Source organism: Borostomias antarcticus, assembly GCF_949987555.1.
Source record: "Borostomias antarcticus genome assembly, chromosome: 34".
Lineage (NCBI taxonomy): Eukaryota > Metazoa > Chordata > Actinopteri > Stomiiformes > Stomiidae > Borostomias > Borostomias antarcticus.
The window spans coordinates 4,416,688-4,434,676 of NC_140267.1; the positions used below are offsets into that span (position 1 = coordinate 4,416,688).

At 51.1% G+C, this 17,989-nt stretch overlaps 1 protein-coding gene across 1 annotated transcript in view; it reads left to right on the forward strand.

Annotated features, from left to right (window-relative positions):
- The window catches only part of ltbp1 (latent transforming growth factor beta binding protein 1), a gene marked incomplete at both ends in the record, with an annotated part of 94,939 nt that overhangs the window by 16,319 nt on the left and 60,631 nt on the right, over window positions 1-17,989 (forward strand). Inside the window, 2 exons of the mRNA XM_084460916.1 lie at window positions 8,303-8,442; window positions 16,736-16,900. Of these exons, the coding sequence (XP_084317042.1) occupies window positions 8,303-8,442; window positions 16,736-16,900 (305 nt within the window). The remainder of the gene's footprint in view (window positions 1-8,302; window positions 8,443-16,735; window positions 16,901-17,989) is intronic.

The window sequence follows — 17,989 nt, forward strand, 5'->3', positions numbered from 1 at the left end:
TCTCTGTCTCTCTCTCTCTCTCTCTGTCTCTCTCTCTTCTCTCTCTCTGTCTCTCTCTCTTCTCTCTCTCTGTCTCTGTCTCTGTCTCTCTCTCTGTCTTCCTTTCTCTCTCTTCTCTCTCTCTCTCTGTCTTCCTTTCTCTCTCTTCTCTCTCTCTCTCTGTCTTCCTTTCTCTCTCTCTCTCTCTCTCTCTCTGTCTCTCTCTTTCTGTCTTCCTTTCTCTCTCTCTTCTCTCCCTCTGTCTCTCTCTCTGTCTTCCTCTCTCTCTCTCTGTCTTCCTCTCTCTCTTCTCTCTCTCTCTTCTCTCTCTCTCTCTCTCTCTTCTCTCTCTTCTCTCTCTCTCTCTGTCTTCCTTTCTCTCTCTCTCCTCTCTCTCTCTGTCTTCCTTTCTCTCTCTCTCTCTTCTCTCTCTCTCTCTGTCTTCCTCTCTCTCTCTCTTCTCTCTCTCTGTCTTCCTTTCTCTCTCTTCTCTCTTTCTCTCTCTCTTCTCTCTCTTCTCTCTCTCTCTCTGTCTTCCTCTCTCTCTCTTCTCTCTCTCTCTGTCTTCCTCTCTCTCTCTCTCTCTCTCTCTTCTCTCTCTCTCTGTCTTCCTTTCTCTCTCTCTTCTCTCTCTCTTCCCCATGGTATGTTTGCAGTAGGAGGGTATCACAGCTCCTAGAGGCACACATGCACTACAACACAGGGCTTTTCTCTCTCTCTCTCTTCTCTCTCTCTCTCCGTCTTCCTCTCTTTCTCTCTCTCTCCCTCTCTCTTCTCTCTCTCTGTCTTCCTCTCTCTCTCTCTTCCCCATGGTATGTTTGCAGTAGGAGGGTATCACAGCTCCTAGAGGCACACATTCACTACAACACAGGGCTTGTGTCTCTCTCAGACAGTCTGTGTGGTCAGGACCTTCTTGGCGGCTTGGCTGTGCCATGCGTGGGCAGGTATTTAGCAGAGTTAGCAGTGGCCGGCCCTCACCTTTGACCTCTGCTAGATGCAGAGGAGGTAAAGAGACGCCCCTAACTCTAACCTTAACCTTTAATAAGCCCTAACCTTAACCTTGTACCCTCTTTTCTATTCGAAGAACGGGGAGTGATGAGTGCGCATATTCACACCTATCACACAGTGCGCACACACACACACACACATGCAGTGCAGTAGTCACACGTTTACATACGCACACACACATTTACATACGCACACACACACATTTACATACGCACACACACACACAGTGATTATGTTTTGATATGATAGACCTTTTGGTTTGGTATCTTATTAGTGGTTATCACCTCCTAAAGTTTTCAAAATAAGTATTCTGCCATATTTTGCTCATCTTAGCAAGATTGGCTCACAGCTCGGGGTGTGGTTCTGATAGAGACATGATCACGGATGCTTTTTTATGCACCTGAGTCTACCGAACATGTAGAGACAAACCCTGAGTCGATCAGACCTTCCTACGCCGAGCTACTGTACGGTAACCATCGGCACCTACCGTACAATACCTCCGGAAAATCGCAAAAATGAGGCTGGTAGGGGGGAAGGTGCGGAAAGGTGACTATAGATCAGCGTACGAAGGTCTGATCATATCAAAACATAATCTAGGGATGTATAGGAATTTTTTTAAATCACATCTAGAATTTGCCCACCCAGATGGTACCAAATCGTCCAATTTGTGGGTTTTCCCCAAAGACAAATGAATCTAGATACAAATGCCCTTGTTTTTATTTGAGTTCCCCCTTTTAAAGGGATTCTACAGGAGATATTCCCTCCGAACGAAAATTGCTTTCCAGTCGACACGCTGCCCCAGATAACCTGACGAGAGACTTACTCACACAGTGGCGGATTCGCATCGTTTAGCGCCACAATTGATGTGTTTTTGAAAAGAGGACCCAGTGCTCATTACTCATTATGTTGGCTGTTGTAAACCCCGGGAGAATCCTCTGGACTCCTTTCTACCGACCCCCCCGCCATCTCGCCAGTGTGTGCGCCGTCCCCGGGAACTAAGCGAGGATAAGCCGCTTATCTCTAATAAAGTCACAGTGCATGATCAGAATTCAGAGAATACGTCCCATGTGACTACAGACCAAAGCTCTGGCATTAACTCCACCAGTCAACGGCACTGCTGTATATATATACAGTGACCGGCTTATCTGGAGAGATAAAATGGTGTGAAATATGCCTCTAACCAGCTTGAGGGGCCATCGCATCCCAGAAGTCTGTTCAGGGTTTAAATATTAGAGGTTGGGGGTTGGCGGGGGTCGCTCCGCCATCGCTGACAGCTGGACCAACAGAATAGAGACCGTTAAATTCAGATGGACTTTATTTTTATCGGAGGGCTTGCCCCTCTTCCCTAGACAAAAATACAAGGAGAAGTGTAGAAACGCAGGGAGAGGTCAGCCTCGGTAATGCTGCCGCAGTAGCTGGTGTAGCCGGAAGGGAGGGAGGAGAGAGGGAGGGAGAGACAGTGGGGGATGAGGAAGAGGGGGGAAGAGACGAGTATCACCCGTCACAGCTAGGAGCGAGGGAGTCAGAGAGGTCGCTAAAACTCAGTGCCCTCAATCAGGCGTCTAACATGACAAATATCCGCCGTGATGGATGTTGTCTGCAAGATGTCCGCCTCCTGCCAACTGGCCGGCTTCGCGTTCCAGACTAGCATTCCTCACGCCTCAGAATCCTCATGCGCAGGAAAACCACATCACTAGAAGTTAGCAGGGAAGGAAAATGGCAGCCGCCCATCCGCCCCCTTGCTTTTCCCCCGACGGGAAAATCATTTGTTGAAACAAATTGATTTGTTTACGCCTTTTTAGCGCCGTAGTGTTTAATATCATCTCGAGGCCAGAGGTGAACCTGCGCCCCGCGGTATTGGTTAATGAGTTCACGGGGAACTTTTACAAGTACAGTAGCTCTCCGTTGAAGGCCTTCGGTAGACATTTTATTCAAGAGGGTTTGATTGTAAAAACATTCCTCCCTTTTTAATATGTTCTCTGTTTTCACAGTTGCTTTTCTTCTCGTTCCTCAGTGTGGATAGCCAGCTCTAAGTGAGTTACGGTCTTGTAAATGAGGAACGATACAACAGAACCTCTACACCTGGACTAGAGCACAAACCAGATTTAGTGGGTGGTACGGTACGGTTCAAATATCTAATATTAACAGCTACAGTAGCCTTATAAGCAGTAATATTACTGGATACACTGTTCTTTTGTGTGTTTTTTTCTTGTCTTTGCCTCCTACGCAGATTCATTTAATCAAGCTTGACCATAAATATCAAATATCGATATAAAAAATGCTCAATAAGTCAATATTAGCTGTGGGGACCTGGTACAGGGTGCAATCCTTTTCACTTGCAATCTGAAACCAATTCTAAGTTAATTGTCAAAATGAATCACCTCAGTGTGTCTCTGTGAAGCTCGTTGCCATGTTGGAGGTGGTTTGGATGAGAGCTTTTTCCCCCCAACATTGAACGGACCAGTTTAAGAGCATTTGGAAGATCTTCAACGAGCTCCCAGTACTCAGTCAAGGGAGAGAAAGTGGCCTTTGTTTATGGAGCAATAAAGTTGAATAACTTTGGATTCTGTGGGGGTGAATAATGAGAAAGTCTTGGCCCTTCTGGTTCTTGGGTCGCAACTGTATCAAGATACTTTGACGAGGGACCCTGTCAACAACGTGAACCTAAAAAAATACTCTTCTGGCCAAGTTCTGAGTGACAAAAGAAACTACTAGAAGGTTGGTTTGGTGATGTTTTTGTCCAGTAAAGTGCCGGTTCTTCTGTCAGTGTTTGCGCTGGGAGCTCTGGGAGCGCCGAGGTGTGTTTCTCCCTGGTTCTAACGCCTTACATCAGGCTGGTATGTCCGCATGGCAGAATCTGCCGATTACATCACTGCAGGGCATCTGGAAAGAGAGACAGGGACACAGAGAGAGAGAGAGACAGAGAGAGAGACAGGGACACAGAGAGAGAGAGACAGAGAGAGAGAACTGAGGATGTTTGTGAAATGTGCCCCCCTGCCCCCCCCCCCCAAAAAAAAACAGTCCCTCTCACTTGTCCATCTCTCCTTTTGTCTGACGTACATGAAAACATACAGTACATCGCATAATATGTGTATATTTTGTAGCAGTATGGAAATCGCGAATGTTTTTTTGCACCTACTGATCATACTATGTCATTCTTGAGTCGCCCAACGTTAGACCAAAAAATAAACAGCGACCTACAGAACTCGGGCAAACGACTCCCAGCTATGCGCTGCGTCTCCACGCCAGCCTGGCCCGCCACAGACAAGGGCTTTGTTTAAAAACCGCCACGGTCTGGCGGCCAGGAAACCCAAATGTTGCTGTGTTGTGACTCTCTTCACAGTCGGTTTAATCGATGCATAAAAAGGGATTCGCTTGGCTGGCGAAGTCCAGCGGCCCTCGGTCTGTTGGAGGGGGACATTTTGTGCGGAGCGTGAAAGTGGGCACATGAGAATCTCTTGTCTGCCACCCCCCATATCCCAAAATGAAAGGCTCGACCGCCGGTTTCCCGTAGCCCTGTGCGAGAGGTCCTGGGGAGGGGAGGAGGGGGGAGGAGATGAAAAGGAGGAGTGTGTGAAGTAAAGAGAACAGTGGGACCAGCTGGAGTTTAAAGTACAGGTCTCCGTCATTTGAAATGTCCCATGATGCCGTGCGGTATTTATTAGCGCGCTCGCTGAAAGCCATCACTGTATTGTTCTCCTGCATACTTCTGGTAGGCAACCCTTCCTTTTACACTCCCCTAATTGCCAAGTGTTTACGTGGTAAATATATGGTAATTTGTCGTTATATTTGGGTAATACGTAGGTAAATACAGAGGAACTACAGATGAAATACAAAGAAAAACCTCCACTATTACCCATCAGGGCTGAATTTCCCAGAGGCATCGCAGCGCTACGTTCATCGTAAGCTATGGCGTTCATCTACGATGAACGTAGCGCTACGATGCCTCTGGGAAACTCAGCCCTGGTCAAGAACCGTGTCGTTGTGACCGGTTTAGGTTAGTATAGAAAGGGGAATTATGCTTAGAGCCATTGAAACAAACCAGGCTTCCTTTTACAGTCTCAGATTACTTTCTGAGTAAACTGTCATGTTCTACTTAGTAACACTGAGGAATATATGGGGTACAGGTTTGTCTAAAACACTCCTCTGTTGTAGCCAAATGTTCCACCCAATCAAAAACACTCCTCTGGTGTAGCCAAATGTTCCACCCAATCAAAAACACTCCTCTGTTGTAGCCAAATGTTCCAGCCAATCAGGAACACTCCTCTGTTGTAGCCAAATGTTCCACCCAATCAGGAACACTCCTCTGTTGTAGCCAAATGTTCCACCCAATCAGGAACACTCCTCTGTTGTAGCCAAATGTTCCACCCAATCAGGAACACTCCTCTGGTGTTGCCGGGTGTTCGTTGTGTGTTAGGCACCGTTTTAATGTCTATTTGATAGCTGTCTCAATTTAGCTTGCTACATTTCTCAAAGTTTGACTTTGAGAGAGGGCTGGCTAGCTAGCTACGGTAGCTACTGACGCTAACTAACATTAGCTGGCTAGCGTTGCCACGGTCTCATCTGTAGACCTAAATTAGAGCCAAATAGAGATTAGAGAACATGTTTAGTACAGTATGTTCTTCATAGTCTTGATGGTCTCATCGTTTATATTGCTTTACAGGAACTCTTATCTGTCAATGTAGGGGCAGGGTTGGGATCTCAGAGCCCACCCCCCTTTTGTGCATTTGTATCTCTACGTTATGAACCATCCAGGCCTCTCAGGTCGTCTGGCACAGGCCTGCTTTCTGTCCCCAGAGTTAAAACAAAACATGGAGAAGCAGCGTTCAGTTTTTACGCTCCACATATCTGGAACATACTTCCAGAAAACTGCAGGTTTTGCTGCAACTCTCAGATCTCGTAAATCAGGACTGAAGACTTTTCTTTTTGCTGCTGCTTTTTACTAAATCAAATAATTATCCATTACTGCACTGTAACTTTTATTCTGGTATTCAATTTTTACTGCCTTTTGTTTTAAATGTCCTTTAATAATGTGTTTCTTGCACTTTGTCTTGATGCATTTAATGTCTTATGTAAAGCACTTTGAATTGCCTTGTTGCTGAAATGTGCTATACAAATAAACTAGCCTCGCCTTGGCTCAGCACCACATGACAGATTCCTTATTCTTTCTTCCCCTCGTTTAAACAAGTCACATTGGATCTGGTCTGAGGGCTGCGGAGCAGACAGGGAGACAGACAGACAGACAGACAGACAGGGAGACAGACAGACGGACAGGGAGACAGACAGACAGACAGACAGACGGGGAGAGAGGGAGACAGACAGACAGGGAGACAGACAGACAGACAGACAGACGGGGAGAGAGACAGACAGACAGACAGGGAGAGAGACAGACAGGGAGACAGACAGACAGGGAGACAGATAGACAGACAGACAGACAGACAGACAGGGAGAGAGACAGACAGACAGACAGACAGGGAGACAGATAGACAGACAAGGAGAGAGGGAGACAGATAGACAGGCAGACAGACAGGGAGAGAGACAGGACAGACAGACAGGACAGGCACGGAGACAGACAGAGAGACAGACACACAGGGAGACAGACAGGCAGACAGACAGACAGGGAGAGAGACAGACAGGAAGAGAGAGAATAAGAGAGAGAGTTGCAGTAGTTTTGGATGGTTATGCTGCATTTCATTCTCAGTTCATGCCATCCAACACACACACACACACACACACACACACACACTCCTTGCCATCATCCTCATCCCCTTGGCACCCCATCTCTCTCTCCCTCTGCCCATCTTTCAGTTTCATGTCATGCTTGGTTGGGCTCGGCCACCGGGCCACAGGGCTGTCCGCTCATCTTGGCCACACACACGCCACATTCTTCTTCTTCTTGATTGTCCATCGAATCCGACGATGGCGTCCACGTCTGTCTTTTATCGGTGAATTCTTCGATGATTGTTTATTTTTATTTGGACCGTGGAGGTGGAATGAGCCGACAGGTGCTGTGCGCTATCCCGGGTTGAGGGGGCGCTTTCTAGGCCATCTTTTCTAGGCCCTCCCCCAGCTGGGATGAGCAGCGCCGGCCAGAAATACATGTAGTAAGGCTGCTCGCCAGAGCAGGCCCTAAATAGCGCCGCTCACGCACGCACGCACACACACACACACACACACACACACACACACACACACACACACACACATCTGATGAGGATGTGTCTGGGTTTCCTCAGACGTCTAGTGTAGGTGATCTGGTTCATCGCTTAAAATATATATATAAATATATATATATATATAAGTAAGGGATAAGGAACTCGCTATTTGAATGACCGGTGCGGAGGTAGTGGATTGCCCTCACCTCCACGAAGGTCATTTCTACAGAAAGCATCATTCTGAAAAACAAATACATATTTTGCGCATATTAGCTTTGAAACTTTTATAATTCATGGTTAGGGGGCGCCGTGGCGGGTTGTTCGCAGTCCAAAATCAAAGTCAAAGGTATTGATAAACCAACCTTTTAGACTTAAATATCACATTTCCACTTTCCCAATTCCTCAAAGGAACATGCATCAGGGGTGGGGGACGACATGTTTAATGTTTTATTTGCCTTGTTTTTATAGTTGCTCTGATAAACAACAGTTGTTTTCCAGAAGTGTTTAAAGAATTCAGCTGGGACGCCATCGGGTCCAGGAACGTTGTTGCTCGGTATTTGATTTAGTGCTTTTATGTAATGAATCTGGTGCGGAGCTCCGGTTTGTTCTTTAGACTCTTTGGAAGGTCGATATAGTTGAGGAAGGAGTCTGATATTGTTGAGAAAGTGTCCGTGGTGTATACGTGGCGTTCAGATCATGTCTTAATAACGTCCGTCGGTCCAGAACCCCATTTGTACGTCTGCTGGACACCTCGATATTCGAACGTCTGGCTTGGACCCCTCTAAGACGTCTGTGGACGTGCAGAACAGGTTCAATATCTAAACGTCTTAAAAAACCTTCATTCTGGCTCCTAATTGGATGTCTTTTGGACGTCCGAAAAAGACGATCTAAAATATGTCTTTTAGACGTGTCATTGCTCAGTGGGGAGACATGATGGGGCCGGGAGCTCTGGAGAGAGGGGGTGGGGCATTGGGCGGGGCTCATGGAGGTCAAAGTTGAATCCTCAGTATGTAGAAGACCCCAGTGTGCCATTGTAAACAGATTTAGTAATAGTGTGATACTAAGAGGCAGTAATATGATCTCTTATTTTAGCATTACCATGTGCTGTGTACTACAAATACATTGCTATGTATTTTAATTGTGACCTTCGACCCTTCCAGGATACGGCCTATGGCGATGCACCCGGGCCAGAGCCAGCAGTTCGTCCTGAAGCCCAAGTACTACCACACACACCACACACACCCCCAGCACCAGCCCGACCGGCCCATCCCCCTGACGGTGGGGCACGGCCCCCTACATGGTGAGTACAACCCTGGTCATGACACAGCCCCCTCCATGGGGACTACAGCCCTGGTCATGTTGTAAACAGTAGCATGTCGCTAATCGTCGCCAAACAAGATTGTCATGGGAGGCAGAGAATCAGTCATTTCAACTCACCCACATCAGCGTGTATATTTACTATGGGAGGATTTTGTCCGTCTGCCAATACATTGCTAGCCACCAGACCGTGGCTCACCCCAAATACATTGAATATGTTATTTCACAAATTAATTGAAAGATTCCTGAGGCCTCCCAGGCAGGGCTGTGCTGGCGTCAGGGGGGGAGAAGGTTGGGGGACACGGGGGTATAGGAGGGCCAGCACACCCTAGGAAGGGTGGGCGTGGACATTTCTATAGCTCCATGACGGGATGACACCCTCTCTCTCTCCCTTCATCCCTCTCTTTTTCTAAATACATTTTATTCAACTCTCCCCCACAACTCATGCAGCACTCTCCCCCTCACTTTTCCCTTAGTCCCACCCCCGTTAACCATATTTGTCCAATTACCTTCTGCCGTGGTCACCTCCCCCAATCATGCCCAGGTGTTTTGCCAATCACATTAGCGATAGGGCACTCCGATTTTTACATTATAGGCGTTTAGTTTGTGAGAATAAAAGTCCATTTCAACAAAGCTTGAATGATGACGCCAGATCAGTCATTGTAGCTGAGGTGGTACCATGGCAACAGAAAGATAAACATGAAAAAATACGGGCGGGGCCCCCACACGAGCGTCCTGTCACACTAGTTGTCGGCCACCGCCAGGGAGATTTTTACGTCGCGTGTTTACATTATCTTTTTTCTTCCAATTGTTCTGTTAGGATGGATAAAAGAAAGGCAGTAATTGTACCTTGTGGGCACAAAAAATGCTGGCGCGCACACACACACACACACACACACACACACACACACACACACATGCTCTAATGCTGTAAGGCTGTAGGGAATGTGGAGGGTCGGGCAGCGACTGGGTTTGTTCAAACTGCAGCCCCAGCGGTAACTTTAATGGCATAAAGACTTAAGCGTTGCCTGCTGCTCGCTGCTGTCTAAAATGAGTTATTAGCCTCATTTTCCCAGGGCAATTTCAGATACAGGCAAGGAGTAGGAAAGAGAGAGAGAATGAAATGAGAGAGAGAGAGAAGGAGAGAGAGAGAGGCATTAAACTGTGTTGTCTAGGTTTCTTCCCCCTCAACTGATGGAACAAATGCCCCACAGACAAAAATGAACGAGAAAAAAATCATCTTTATCGGCGTAACGGCCGAATACCTGCTATCTCGTCCGAGTTCAGGGCTCCACCGCTAGCTAGCCAGGGAAGACATACAAGGCTATCCTCCATTTGCAGTTTACAGAGGAACATAATGGTTTAATGGCTTTTGAAACTCATGAATCATGAATAGTGTGAACCCGCTGGCTAGACCTGTGTTGTTTTGGACGGGGTTGCAATGTATCGCTTCCTTTTTCATCGTGCGCATTTATACGGTAGTTACACACGTGATACGACGTATGGAGTCAAACCAGGTGTGTGATAATACACCCCGTCGGCAAACGACAAGAATGTTTTTCGATCGAGTTCTAGACTTCCCCTGTACTCGTCTCCCTACATAAATATTTTCCTCCATCCTGGCCGACTAGAATGTGAGGCTGCGTTCCGAATCGCATACTTCTACTTCTTACTACCAGTACCTACTACAGCTGCCCTTAGAAAGTACGTACTTTGCAAGCAGTAGGCATCCAATTGGGACGTACTACCTTGTCATAACATCGCGCCCTGAAATTAGCCCACATCCGTCGCCGTCCATAACGCGACATTCGTCTACAGCCGTCACGACTCGCACATGTGACGCACATTTCCGCTGCGCACAGGATTGTGGGTCAGAATAGCCAGAAAAGCCTGCTGGCTTGCATACTGCGAAATACGACCGGATGTAGTAGGACATCCTGGTATTTTTGCCATACTGCATGTGGCATACTACTGTATGTATTGGGACATACTAAATCCTGTTTTGGCATACTATATAGTAGGGTAGTATGCGATTCGGAACGCAGCCTGATTGGCTCTGTTTCAGTGTGAGGAGGCAGCGTCTGATTGGCTGTTTCAGTGTGAGGAGACAGCGTCTGATTGGCTGTTTCAGTGTGAGGAGGCAGCCTCTGATTGGCTGTTTCAGTGTGAGGAGACAGCGTCTGATTGGCTGTTAATGGAGACTCTGCAGACACAATAGTCTGAGTGGGTCTTGAGGGAGCAGCGATGCATGTATCCTCCTCTTCCAGACGATCCCCCCTCCCTCCCTCCCTTCCTTCCTCCCTCCCTTCCTCCCTCCTTCCCTGCTACAGTCTACAGTCTGGATAAATCTCCCCCCCCCACACACACACAGACCTAATAGCCAACTACAGTCTGGAGAAGCCCCCCCCCCAGACCTGACCTCTAACTACAGTCTGGACCCCCCCAGCCCGGCCACAGACACCCAAGCCTACAAATAACCTCCGGACCACGTTGATCTAACACCAATAGGGAGCCAGGAGGGACATGTCCAGACATGCCCAGGCAGGGAGAGAGGGGAGAGAGCGACAAGAGGGGAAGGACGCGACAGAAAGGTAGACAGGGTTTTAAAATGGAAGGCACCTGCCGTCGACGAAAGAGGTTCTTTGTCTTGTGAAACACTTCCAGTGGAGAGCCGTGCCTCTGCCAACCCCCCTCCACCTCCACCCCCCCCCCAGACCTCCTCCCCCACCTCCACACCCCCCCCCTCCCTGGCTAAACTCCCGGGGACGTCACTGTTGGTTTTAACCCAGCGTGCGGTCGCTGCGCTCGCCACCGCGCTCGCTGGAAGCGGGCAGACAGACAGAGAGACGGGGGAGGGGGAGGCGGGGGGGGGCTGGAGAATGTTTGTGCTCCTGAATTGCGGGAGCGCAGCCCCCTTCCTGTCAGAGCGCAGCCCACTTCCTGTCAGAGCGCAGCCCACTTCCTGTCAGCCCCGTCCCACGCGACAGACGGCCTGTCAGCAGCTGCGGCGGCGGCGTCTGGGAAAGTCATTCTCCCTCCTCAGGCGTCCTTCAGACTCTCTCTCCCATTCAGACTCAGGCTCTCTCTCCCACTCACTCTCTCTCCCACTCAGACTCAAACTCTCTCCCGCTCAGACTCAGACTCTCTCTCCCACTCAGACTCAGACTCTCTCTCCCACTCAGACTCAGGCTCTCTCTCCCACTCAGACTCTCTCTCCCACTCAGACTCTCTCTCCCACTCAGACTCTCTCTCCCACTCAGACTCAGACTCTCTCTCCCACTCAGACTCTCTCTCCCACTCAGACTCAGGCTCTCTCTCCCACTCAGACTCAGACTCTCTCTCCCATTCAGACTCAGGCTCTCTCTCCCACTCAGACTCTCTCTCCCACTCAGACTCAGGCTCTCTCTCCCACTCAGACTCAGACTCTCTCTCCCACTCAGACTCAGACTCTCTCTCCCACTCAGGCTCTCTCTCCCACTCAGACTCAGGCTCTCTCTCCCACTCAGACTCAGACTCTCTCTCCCACTCAGACTCTCTCTCCCACTCAGACTCAGACTCTCTCTCCCACTCAGACTTTCTCTCCCATTCAGACTCAGGCTCTCTCTCCCACTCAGACTCTCTCTCCCACTCAGACTCTCTCTCCCACTCAGACTCTCTCTCCCACTCAGACTCAGGCTCTCTCTCCCACTTAGACTCTCTCTCCCACTCAGACTCAGACTCTCTCTCCCACTTAGACTCTCTCTCCCATTCAGACTCAGGCTCTCTCTCCCACTCAGACTCTCTCTCCCACTCAGACTCTCTCTCCCACTCAGACTCTCTCTCCCACTCAGACTCAGGCTCTCTCTCCCACTTAGACTCTCTCTCCCACTCAGACTCAGACTCTCTCTCCCACTCAGACTCTCTCTCCCACTCAGACTCAGGCTCTCTCTCCCACTCAGACTCTCTCTCCCACTCAGACTCAAACTCTCTCTCCCACTCAGACTCAGACTCTCTCTCCCACTCAGACTCAGACTCTCTCTCCCACTCACTCTCTCTCCCACTCAGACTCAGACTCTCTCTCCCACTCACACTCTCTCCCACTCAGACTCAGACTCTCTCTCCCACTCACACTCTCTCTCCCACTCAGACTCAAACTCTCTCTCCCACTCAGACTCTCTCTCCCACTCAGACTCTCTCTCCCACTCAGACTCTCTCTCCCACTCAGACTCTCTCTCCCACTCACTCTCTCTCCCACTCAGACTCAGGCTCTCTCTCCCACTCAGACTCAAACTCTCTCTCCCACTCAGACTCAGACTCTCTCTCCCACTCAGACTCTCTCTCCCACTCAGACTCAGGCTCTCTCTCCCACTCAGACTCTCTCTCCCATTCAGACCCAGGCTCTCTCTCCCACTCAGACTCTCTCTCCCACTCAGACTCAGGCTCTCTCTCCCACTCAGACTCAGGCTCTCTCTCCCACTCAGACTCTCTCTCCCACTCAGACTCTCTCTCCCACTCAGACTCAGGCTCTCTCTCCCATTCAGACTCAGGCTCTCTCTCCCACTCAGACTCAAACTCTCTCTCCCACTCAGACTCAGACTCTCTCTCCCACTCAGACTCAGGCTCTCTCTCCCACTCAGACTCTCTCTCTCACTCAGACTCAGACTCTCTCTCCCACTCAGACTCAGGCTCTCTCTCCCACTCAGACTCAGACTCTCTCTCCCACTCAGACTCAGGCTCTCTCTCCCACTCAGACTCAGGCTCTCTCTCCCACTCAGACTCAAACTCTCTCTCCCACTCAGACTCAGGCTCTCTCTCCCACTCAGACTCAGACTCTCTCTCCCACTCAGACTCAGACTCTCTCTCCCACTCAGACTCAGGCTCTCTCTCCCACTCAGACTCAGACTCTCTCTCCTACTCAGACTCAAACTCTCTCTCCCACTCGCAGCGCCGCAGAGCTTGGAGCCGTGGTCTGGAAACGCCCGGCCTCCCAAAGCTGCTCCTGCTTCTGTGCTCCCTCAAAGCTTCCACCGAACGCCCCTCGAGATCTTCTGCAAAAGCCCACGACAGAAGACACAACACTTGTGTCTGTCTACACCTCTCATGTCTTCCCCCCCTCCCCTGACCTCCTCTGCTGCTTGTCTGACCCCTGCCCTCTCCTAGCTAGCGTCGCTAGCGGACCCCGACGTCTGCGTTCAATCTTCCCTCTCCATATGGTCCATGGAACGGTCTGCGTTCCTGTGTGAGGAACCCAGGGACACTTCTGGGAGACAGAAGGAGGACGAGATCAAAGAGGCCGGGGGATTTGGGAGGGTTGTAGCAGGCGGATGTGTTGTATCACTTGTGAGGCCGGGGAGTCTGTCAGGGTCGTCGAGGGCCGTGTTGAACATGGGGCTCGGGGGGGGAGAGCTGTCCGTCTGCGTCGTGTTCAACAGTCCAGACCGTGTTAAAGGCTCGCCCAGGGCGGGATTCGAACCCACGTTCGAGGAGGAGGACACGCTTACAGTTGCGCCAATAGGGACGCCCCTCTTGGAGGGACTGTCAGCTCCTCTGAGGAGAGAGTTTTAGCAGCTCCTCCATGTTTCGCTGGGTTCCACCAGGGTAGTGTTGGGTGGTGTTGAGCATGGCGCTCGGCTAGTGGCGGAGCTAGGGGCGGAGGCGGCGCTAAGGGCGGAGCTACCAGCCATTTCTCTATCGTGGGTCAATGGTTTTGTTGGTGTAACAATCCTAATAGACTGAGAACTTATGGACACTAAAGGACCCCCCCAGAATACTAGGAGAGCACCAAATAAATCTGATATAAACTCAGGTTTAAATACGCAGGGACACAAAAACACCAACGGGAAAATGCTCTCCCCCAGCCCAGAGAGGAGAAGCACGTTTTTTGGGGGGGGCACGTTGAAACGAGGTGACAGAGTTGAAACCCGGCTACGCGAGTGGCGAAAGCCAAGGTTCTGGCGCAAGGGGGAGAGCTAGTCCGAATGACGTGGAAGGTGACGTCTAGAAAGTGACATTTCTCTGGCGGGGGTCTCCGTGAGCTCGTCAGCGGCCCCCCGGTCTCTCAGACAGGCTAAGCCCCCCAGCGTGACACGCGAGCGACGGGGAACGGAGGTGAAGAATGCCGGCGTTGTCAGCGGAGAGCAGGGCCCGGGTTTTGATGGAGCGCTTGACGGTTTGTGTGTGTAGCCCCCCGCCAGGAGACGAGCGGAGCCAGACGTTCCTTCGGGGGTTCTAAAGGTGCGGGTTGTTAAATCAGAACCGAGCCCCCGTCTATTACACCCTAGCGTGGAAACGGTCTGGCTTCTGAAGACATGGGTTCTTCTCAGACTCTCGAAACTTGTTTTTGGAAATACTGGATGTGTAATATACAGTACTTCACTCGCGGCGTTCAAACCCCAACTGTCTGTTAGCTTTTGGTTTTTAACCGCTACTACATCACATTAGTTCCCCCTTTAATCAAGATCTTTTTGCACCTTCTAGTAAATATTTAGGCAGTGGAACAGCCTGTAATCCAGTGGCTTCGCCTGCTCCTCCGGGGAAGAAAACAGACGTCTGTCTACGGCTGGCCGCGCTCCCTGAGTCTCCCCTCTGTCTGGGGTGAACAGCTGACCGACGCAGGAGGAGGAGGAGGAGTCTGGGGTCGGGGGGGGGGGGTTGAGAAGCATTGAGTGTAGAGACATAGGAGAGGAGAAGCAATGGGAGAGAGAGAGAGAGAGAGAGAGAGAGGGAGAGAGAGAGAGTGAGAGAGAGAGGGAGGGAGAGAGAGAGAGTGAGAGGGAGAGAGAGTGAGAGGGAGAGAGAGTGAGAGGGAGAGAGAGGGAGAGAGAGAGAGGGAGAGAGGGAGAGAGAGAGAGAGAGAGAGAGAGAGAGAGAGAGAGGAGTCAACGGGTGAGAGTCTGGAGGCAGAGAAAACTAAAGAGACGGGCTGGAGGAGGATAGTTTGGGATGGGGTGGATCTGGGGCAGATGTCTGGGATGGGGTGGATTTGGGGCAGATGTCTGGGATGGGGTGGATCTGGGGCAGATGTCTGGGATGGGGTGGATCTGGGGCAGATGTCTAGGATGGGGTGGATCTGGGGCAGATGTCTGGGATGGGGTGGCCCTGGGGCAGATGTCTGGGATGGGGTGGATCTGGGGCAGATGTCTGGGATGGGGTGGATCTGGGGCAGATGTCTGGGATGGGGTGGCCCTGGGGCAGATGTCTGGGATGGGGTGGATCTGGGGTAGATGTCTGGGATGGGGTGGATCTGGGGCAGATGTCTGGGATGGGGTGGCCCAGGGGCAGATGTCTGGGATGGGGTGGTCCTGGGGCAGATGTCTGGGATGGGGCAGATGTTTGTGGTCTGCACTCTTCCTCTTTTTCATTGAGTTCTCTCCCTTACTCTCTCTCTCCCTCCCACTCTGTCTCCTCTGCGGTTAAAGTGTGAGCAGCTGTGACTTCGTCCAGAGAGAGAGAGAGAGAGAGGGGGAGAGAGAGGGAGAGAGAGAGAGAGAGACAGACAGGGAGGGGGAGAGAGAGAGAGAGAGAGAGGGGGGAGAGAGAGAGAGAGAGGGAGAGAGAGAGAGAGAGGTGAGAGAGAGACAGAGAGAGAGAGAGAGGTGAGAGAGAGAGAGAGAGAGAGGGAGGGAGAAGGAGAGAGGTGATCTCAGGAGGACAAACAATAAAGCATTCTGGGAATTTTTTTCTGATGGAGGTGCCAAAGAAAGAAAGAGAGAAAGAGAGAGAGGTTGGGAGGAGAGTGGAGGAGGGCAAGGCAGAGGCCAGATTGTCATGCCCACTCTTGTCCGTTCGGGGGGATGAAGTGTGGCTTTGTGATCTGCCAATACCCACCTCACGCACAACCCCGACTTGCGATGAGGAATTGGAGAGCGTCCCAGAGGTTTGTTTGCCGAGCTCTCCCTCTCTCTCTCTCTCTCTCTCTCTCCCTCTCTCTCTCTCTCTCTCTCCCCCTCTCTCTCTCTCTCTCCCACTGTTTTTTCACTCTCCCTCCTCGTGTTACACAGACGCCACTGGATTAAGGAGCAGTGGAAGAGAGAGAGAGAGAGAGAGAGAGAGTTTAGGGAAAGAGTGAAACAACAGGGAATATTTCGTGAGGATCTGAAGCGTACAGCTGCCCCGTGTTGTCGTTTCGAGCGGACCCCCCCCCCCCCCGGCCCCAGCCTCGTTTTTTTGGACGGGGAACAGAGCAGAGGTGTTTTACGAGCCCCCCGCGGATATGATGACACTCACCAGACTCTCCTTCCCCTCCTCCGCCTCCCTCCTCCTCCTCCTATGCTGCGGGGCGCCCCCCTCCCTGACAGGGAACCACACGGGCCGGATCAAGGTGGTCTTCACGCCCACCATCTGCAAGGTCACCTGCGTGGGCGGCCATTGCCAGAACAACTGCGAGCTGGGCAACACGACCACCATCATCAGCGAGAACGGCCACGCCACCGACACGCTGACGGCGCCCAACTTCAGAGTAGGTGAGTTGATCTGGGAAGTTTTGTTTTAAAAATCTGTTTTTTTCGTCCCTCACGCCCTCGTTGTTCCGTTGTCGTCATGCGTGGAATCGTCATGTGTGCTGGTGGTGCATGATGGGTAATGAGTCATGTTTGTGTGTGTTTTGGAGACGCGTTTGGGGGGGGTGTTCTTTTACCCAGACCCTAGCAGGGTTGGGGCGGCCCGACCTGTCTGCGCCCTTATAAGGAGCGCACCTCCGCACTTCCTGCTCTTGACGCAGACATGCGGGACGACTAAGACGAGACGAATTCCTGTCTGACTCAGCAGCGCTGTTGGGGGGGTGTTAGTGTGTGGTGTTGGGGGGGTGTTAGTGTGTGGTGTTGGGGGTGTTAGTGTGTGGTGTTGGGGGGGTGTTAGTGTGTGGTGTTGGGGGGGTGTTAGTGTGTGGTGTTGTAGAGGGGTGCGTTAGTGTGTGGTGATAGTGTGTGGTGTTGTAGAGGGGTGTGTTAGTGTGTGGTGTTGGGGGGGTGTTAGTGTGTGGTGTTAGTGTGTGGTGTTGGGGGGGTGTTAGTGTGTGGTGTTAGTGTGTAGTGTTAGTGTGTGATGTTAGTGTGTGGTGTTGGGGGGGTGTTAGTGTGTGGTGTTAGTGGGTGGTGTTGGGGGGGTGTTGGTGTGTGGTGTTGGGGGGGTGTTGGTGTGTGGTGTTAGCGTGTGGTGTTAGTGTGTGGTGTTGGGGGGGTGTTAGTGTGTGGTGTTAGTGTGTGGTGTTAGTGTGTGGTGTTGGGGGGTGTTAGTGTGGGGTGTTGGGGGGGTGTTGGTGTGTGGTGTTAGCGTGTGGTGTTAGTGTGTGGTGTTGGGGGGGTGTTAGTGTGTGGTGTTGGGGGGGTGTTAGTGTGGTGTTGGGGGGTGTTAGTGTGTGGTGTTGGGGTGTGGTGTTGGGGGGTGTTAGTGTGTGGTGTTGGGGGGGTGTTAGTGTGTGGTGTTAGTGTGTGGTGTTAGTGTGTGGTGTTGGGGGGGTGTTAGTGTGTGGTGTTAGCGTGTGGTGTTAGTGTGTGGTGTTGGGGGGGTGTTGGTGTGTGGTGTTGGGGGGGTGTTAGTGTGTGGTGTTAGTG